The sequence below is a fragment of the Prosopis cineraria genome, unplaced genomic scaffold, assembly GCF_029017545.1.
Source record: "Prosopis cineraria cultivar Desert tree isolate PC_DT_omini unplaced genomic scaffold, ASM2901754v1 PC12, whole genome shotgun sequence".
Taxonomy (NCBI): domain Eukaryota; kingdom Viridiplantae; phylum Streptophyta; class Magnoliopsida; order Fabales; family Fabaceae; genus Prosopis; species Prosopis cineraria.
In genome coordinates, this window is record NW_026555343.1 from 3,086,217 (window position 1) to 3,092,546 (window position 6,330).

At 32.6% G+C, this 6,330-nt stretch overlaps 1 protein-coding gene across 1 annotated transcript; it reads left to right on the top strand.

The window, feature by feature from the left end:
* Positions 1–212: 212 nt before the first annotated feature.
* On the top strand, positions 213–4,013 carry LOC129289522 (RHOMBOID-like protein 1). The gene is made up of 6 exons (XM_054926301.1): positions 213–748; positions 979–1,142; positions 1,777–1,940; positions 2,034–2,293; positions 2,830–2,956; positions 3,702–4,013. The coding sequence occupies exons 1-6, from the start codon at positions 420–422 to the stop codon at positions 3,822–3,824; spliced, it is 1,167 nt and encodes a 388-aa protein (XP_054782276.1). The 5' UTR covers positions 213–419; the 3' UTR covers positions 3,825–4,013.
* Positions 4,014–6,330: the final 2,317 nt, after the last annotated feature.

Below are 6,330 nucleotides of genomic sequence, written 5' to 3' on the forward strand. Positions count from 1 at the left end.
TCCACAGAGAGAGAGAGAGAGAGAGAACAAAAGTCAGCATATTTCTTTTTCATGGCAGCATTTAAAATGTCAAGGATGAGCATGATCATAAAATTGTTCCTTTTCAACTCCTTGAACAAATAAACCACCAAGCAGACGTCCAATTTTAATAATAATTAAATAATAAATAAATAACAATTGATTGATTGATTCATTCGTTTTAAAAGAAGCATAGACAAATGGCGTTCGGTGGGAAAGCAAAGCGCTTGATTGTGAATTTTTTGACTAATCACCATCTTTTTCTGACTTTAACTTAAACATCGCAATTTGCAGTTTCAAGCTTAGCTTTCTTCTGAATTTTGATCAGATTTAGCCTCAACAATACATACTCATCAATCGAAGTCTCTCGTCACCGTTTAGCTTCACCGAGTTCATTGTCCATGGCGGCAGAGCCACCTCCACCGTCGGAGATCCACCTGAGGATCAATTCTGGGAAGAACAACAATGTGATACACCCAGCGGAGGCGGACGCGGCTCTGCCCTATTCAACAAGTAGAACCCCTGTGGAATATACCGAAGCAAAGCAATTCAAGAGATGGTTTACCTGGCTAATTCCTCTCATTGTTATTGCCAACATCGTTGTGTTTGTAATTACCATGTACGTCAACAATTGCCCCAAAAACTCTGTCTCTTGCGTCGCCCGCTTCCTCGGTCGTTTCTCCTTTCAGCCGCTCAAAGAGAACCCTCTTCTCGGGCCTTCTTCATTAACGTGAGTTGTCCCTGATCCTCAAAACCGTTAATATGTTACTCATATATTAACTCAGTGTTTAAATGGGGATAGAGATGTAGTTGTATTGGAATTGATAATTTTCACGTGTGGGACTGAATTTTAAGATTGTAGCTTGTTGCAATCTGTTGTGATTTTTTTTTTTTTTTCTGGGAACGAAATCCATGGCTGTAACTGCAAATTGAAGAGGTGATTTCTATTTTTTTGCTCAGGCTACAGAAGATGGGAGCTCTTGATGTAGCTAGAGTGGTTCACAGACACCAGGGCTGGCGCCTCATCACTTGCATGTGGTTACATGGTGGTGTCTTCCATGTGTTGGCAAATATGTTGGGTATTCTGATAATCGGGATCCGGCTTGAGCAAGAATTTGGGTTCTGTATGTATTCTGTCTCAAATTAAGACCTTTTATTTTCTCCTTAAGGCTGCGAGGTTGATTTCCTTCTCCAAATTGATAGTTGGCTAAACATCCGGGCATGGTAGCATCTAGATATAAAACAATGGTTTTATGTATATATGGGAGGAATCCATTTATACCGGTGTCAATCAAAATCAATTTGACCCCATTACACAGGAGAGGATGAGCCTTTTTTTTTTCCCCCTCCTTAAATTGAACAAAATCTTCCTTTGAATCCATGAACATCATCCTCACAAAGTCTGTCCTTAATTCAAAGTAGTTCTGTGCCTGATCAGTTATGATAAAAGTAAAGTAACGTTCAAAATACTTGTTTACTGTTTGATTCCATGCTTACTGTTATCTACTTTTTCTCAAATTTGAAATTAAAAATAACATAATGCTTATTTATAAGCTATAATGCAACGTTAAATCACAGAATCATTTGCTTGAATGGTGCTGTGGTTTGTGCTGTTTATAATTTGATAACTATATCAAAGTGACACTAAAGATTCTTTATTTTGACTTTCTCTTGTGGAGATGGCTTTCTGTATTTATGTTATTATTTGCATCACTTAGAACTAACTACTTTCCTGTTTCTGATATTGTTGTATTACAGTGCGTATTGGATTGCTATTTGTGATTTCTGGATTTGGGGGAAGTCTGCTTTCTGGTCTATTCATTCAGTCAAACATCTCAGTGGGTGCCTCTGGGGCTCTTTTTGGATTGCTCGGAGCCATGCTTTCTGAACTCATTACTAATTGGTCTATGTATGATAACAAGGTGATCATAAAATTTCTCCTATTTGAAATCTGATTTCCTGAAAAGGAAAACTTCTGCTCTTAAATCCAACTTTTCATACTCTGATATTTGCAGTTTGCAGCACTCTTCACTCTAGTGATTATCGTTGCAGTCAATCTAGCTGTAGGAATCCTCCCACATGTGGACAATTTTGCTCATCTTGGAGGATTTATTACAGGATTTCTTCTTGGATTTGTGTTCCTGATCCGTCCTCAGTTTGGTTGGGTTAGCCAAAGATATGGTTCTTCAGATTACTCTTCTGCCTCAATTAGATCTAAGTTCAAAAAATATCAGTGCATCTTATTTATGCTCTCTCTGATCCTTGTTGTTGCCGGGTAAGAATCCACAGTGTTGCTCTTTCTAAGATCATATTGCACTAACAAACCTATATATAAAAGGAGATGCTGCTCAAGGCTTAACCCTAGTGACAGGTAGCATGAAACCTGTGTTTCAGTTGGTTGGGTGGAGTAGACCATGTTCCGAAAGATGTATATAGCATGAGAAGCGAAGTTATTTGCTTGATGTTATAACATAATATAGAATAAAATACTGTTTTCATCCTAAAGAAGAGGAGCTTTTTAATTTGGTTCTCGAAAGTGTAATCTTTTCAATTTAATTCCTCAATAATCATGGCAACTAACTTCTCAATTTGGTCCTTCAAAGAACCAAATAATTGGAAAAATTATTGGGGGATTCATTGGGACGTTGATTGTTTTGAATGGCCAAATTGAGAAGTTAGTCATCTTTTGGGGACCAAAAAATTTCTCCTGCTGCCTCCTCCAACTGTATCCTTGCTTGTCTTGTCACTTGACATTTTGCATTTTTGTCCTGTTCCGGAGATTGAGCTAATATTATATTGTCAATTTGACAGAATTACTGTTGGCCTTATTGCACTTCTCCGTGGTGTGGATGCCAATGATCATTGCTCTTGGTGCCATTATCTGTCTTGTGTCCCAACTTCAAGATGGAGTTGCAATAACGAGCCTTCATCTTGTTTAGTAAGTATTTTTGCAACATCATTCCTGAATCACTCTTCATTGAATAACTTTTTTTTTGGGTAGCAGAAGAGCTCTTCATGGAATAACTTTATTAGACCGTAGAAGTTTCAAAACAAGAAGTTTTGATCTTATTTAAGCATCAGCAATGCACCTTGTAACCACTCTCTTGACATGTTTAAGATTCAATGCTGTATATCCTAGTCTTGTATAAACAATTGCATGAACTTTAAAAATTAAGCTATTGACAGTTGCAGGCCTTAAAAATAAAATTTGGAAGAATAATATTTAAAGACCTTCTAAGAACATTATTTACAGTTAAGGATTTTAGTCATTTTATATGTTTTCAATATTCATCTTTCATGTTTTCAGTACTGAAAAACACTTATTTTTAAATTTTTCTTTTAGTATTAAAACCATGGAAGTTTGGTATTGAAACATCTAAGGAAAGAAAAGATAAACTGTGTACTGAAAATAATAAACATGACTGTTGAAAATGTAGAAGATAAATACTCAAAAATCTAACCAGAAAAATTTTAATCCAAACTAAGGACCATGATCGTTTTTATTTTTTTGAAATTTCATAATTTTAGAGTTCTTAGCTGTAATTAATTATTTAGAAGGTCCTTAAATGTCATTTTTCGATCATTTTTTTTTTGTTTGACTCAACGTTTAACGTGGCCATTGGTCTATTCTGCTTGTGCTGTGAATGCATGAATTAATGCTTGCTGGAATTGTATCATTGCAGACAAGCCAACTTGGCAGTCAGCTGAACATGACTTGCTCAAACAGTGGGAAATCCAGCACCTATCTGATTCAAGACCCAACCGATTCACAGATCCAGCAGTTGTGCACTCAGCTCTGTACTTGAGTTTTGATAGGGAAGGAGATGGTGTTAGGAGTTGCTATGAGCTGTTTATTCATTTGTCCATATTTTGTTTTTTGATTGTTTGAGGCTCATGTGAAACCCTGCTCTATTTATAGCTGATGATGCCCTTTGCCTTCGGACATGCATTCAATGCCTCGATAAAGTTAAATAGATTGATTTTATGCCCCTTAATGTTAAATATGATATGATACTTGCAAAAAACTATACATCTTCAGCTCATTTGCATCACGAGGGCAACTTTAATATAGTGGAAAGGGGTAGAATGAGTATCAAGAACTCCGATTTACACTCTAAAATATAATTAAAACATAACTGTTATTGAATGATAATAATAATAAGGATATAATAAATATTTCATATACATTTTTTATTCTTATATCTCAATTTTGTTTGCATATTTTCCTTTTGGTATGAAGAACTTGGTGATGGACAATTTACAAATACTTTTCTAAATACTTTTTATATCTAAAAACATGTCTTTATTCTCATCAGCTTTTGAAATTCAACTCATTTATATTTTTTGTTTTAAAAAAATAATATACTAATACAAATTCAAACAAGATATTTTCCCTATCGAGACTAACTAATCAATCCCAAGTGCAATCATCAACTATTGGTACGACTATTGGTAGAACACATTTTTAATTGTCCTTAATCTTTTTTAAAAAACCAGTTCATAAGTATCAAACATTCTTCCATCCCAAATATTACACCAAAACACTGAACCAACAACATTAAAAAAAAAATCAATTGCTCCACTATTAATCACTGAATCATACCTAAACTATCTCTAATTTCACATAATTTGGACCCCATATATAATATATCCAATCTCATTGATAATCAACAACCAGTTATACTCATACCACACGTCTGGCTCATTGTTTCCACTGTCCATTCACACGCAAGAAATTAAGAATATAAACCTTCAAGCAGTGAAGCTTATTCTTCAGCCGAGGGCAATTAATATATGTTATACATGCATAGCAATTAAAAAATGAATAAAAGCTTGCGGGAACAGTGAGAGATTTTTATACTATTTATAAATTGTGAAATGTGAATAGATAATGCTGTTTATTTTAATCTTCATATAATTATTGTTGCATGCTATTTATTTATGACTATATCTCCAAGAAATTAAATATTTATAGAGAAAGCAAAAATATAATCCAAATAATCTTAAGATGAATTAATATTTGAAAACATGATCAAATTATCCCCCAAATTTTTGGTTTAGTAGTGCTATCAACCTTAAACTTATTTATTATATAAATTATTTCTTAATGTTTGAAAATAATACAGTCTGACTCTTGCTATTAATAAAATTAACTTTAATAATTAGTTGATCAAAAAATGATACAAAAAATATAAAAAATTACAAAAAATAACCCAAATTATTTTTGGTCATTTCATGCAATTTTTTGGATCTTTGTTTGTAATTTTTGGACCCTTTATTATACTTTTATGGGTCATTTTCTGTGTTTTTTTGGGATCCTTTTATGTCATTTTCTAGTTAATTAACTATCATAATTAATTTTTGTTAACAAAAGAGGCCAGATTGCATCATTTTTAAAAGTTGAAAAATAATTTGCATAATAAATAAGTTCAAAGACTATGGTACTATCGAATCAAAAGTTCGAGAATAATTTGTTCACATATCCTTTATATTTTAAGTATAACTTTAGTTTGTGAATTCACACGAAATAATTTATATTTGATGTATTTAAAATATCAAATATGACGGAAATAAGGTTACAACAATAATTTTTATGTTGGAGAAAGGATAAACTATTGTAGAATAAACAAAAAAAAAAAAGTAAAATGTACAGAAGAAGTGGAAACAAGAGGAACGAGAGGATTTTTATTGGATCTCACAATACAAACGATATATTCTATTTATGAGCACGATCTTACACATCGAACATGTAATGGATAATGAAACTTATGATTGTGAGTGGGAGTTGAGTTACAAGATTAAAGAAATAGGTATAGAATAGTGGGATATTTAAAAAAAAAGAAAGATGAAGAGGCAGCTTGGAGATGGATATATTCATCACAGTGTCAAAAATCAGATTAATCTGGTTAGTTAAATAAGTACTTCCTCCGTTAAAAAATATAAAGTATTTTTAATCAAATCTTACCTCCCAATAAAGTAGTTATTTACTTTTAAACTAACATATTTTTTATATTTATTCCTATTAAACACTTTATAATAAATATAAAGTTATTATTAATAGGGATATTTTTTAAAAAAAAGCAATGATTACACCTCGAAAGACTAAAAATGCTTTATATTTTTTAACATTTAACTTCTTAAAAAATATCTTATATTTTTGAATGGAGGAAGCAAATCACACTGTTTCACCAATTTGATCAAATATTTTGTTTATGATTAGTTTGATTACAATTCAATTGTGATTTTGACTAGAACTATGCACAATGCTTAAAAACATGATCAATTTCGTCTCGCTTGAGCCATTTTGGCACA

Coding starts and splice junctions, on each gene's coding strand:
- LOC129289522 (XM_054926301.1), top strand. CDS start 420: ATGGCGGCAGAGCCACCTCCACCGTCGGAGATCCACCTGAGGATCAAT. Junction 2,294..2,829: donor CTGATCCTTGTTGTTGCCGG/GTAAGAATCCAC, acceptor TCAATTTGACAG/AATTACTGTTGGCCTTATTG. Junction 2,957..3,701: donor ACGAGCCTTCATCTTGTTTA/GTAAGTATTTTT, acceptor GTATCATTGCAG/ACAAGCCAACTTGGCAGTCA.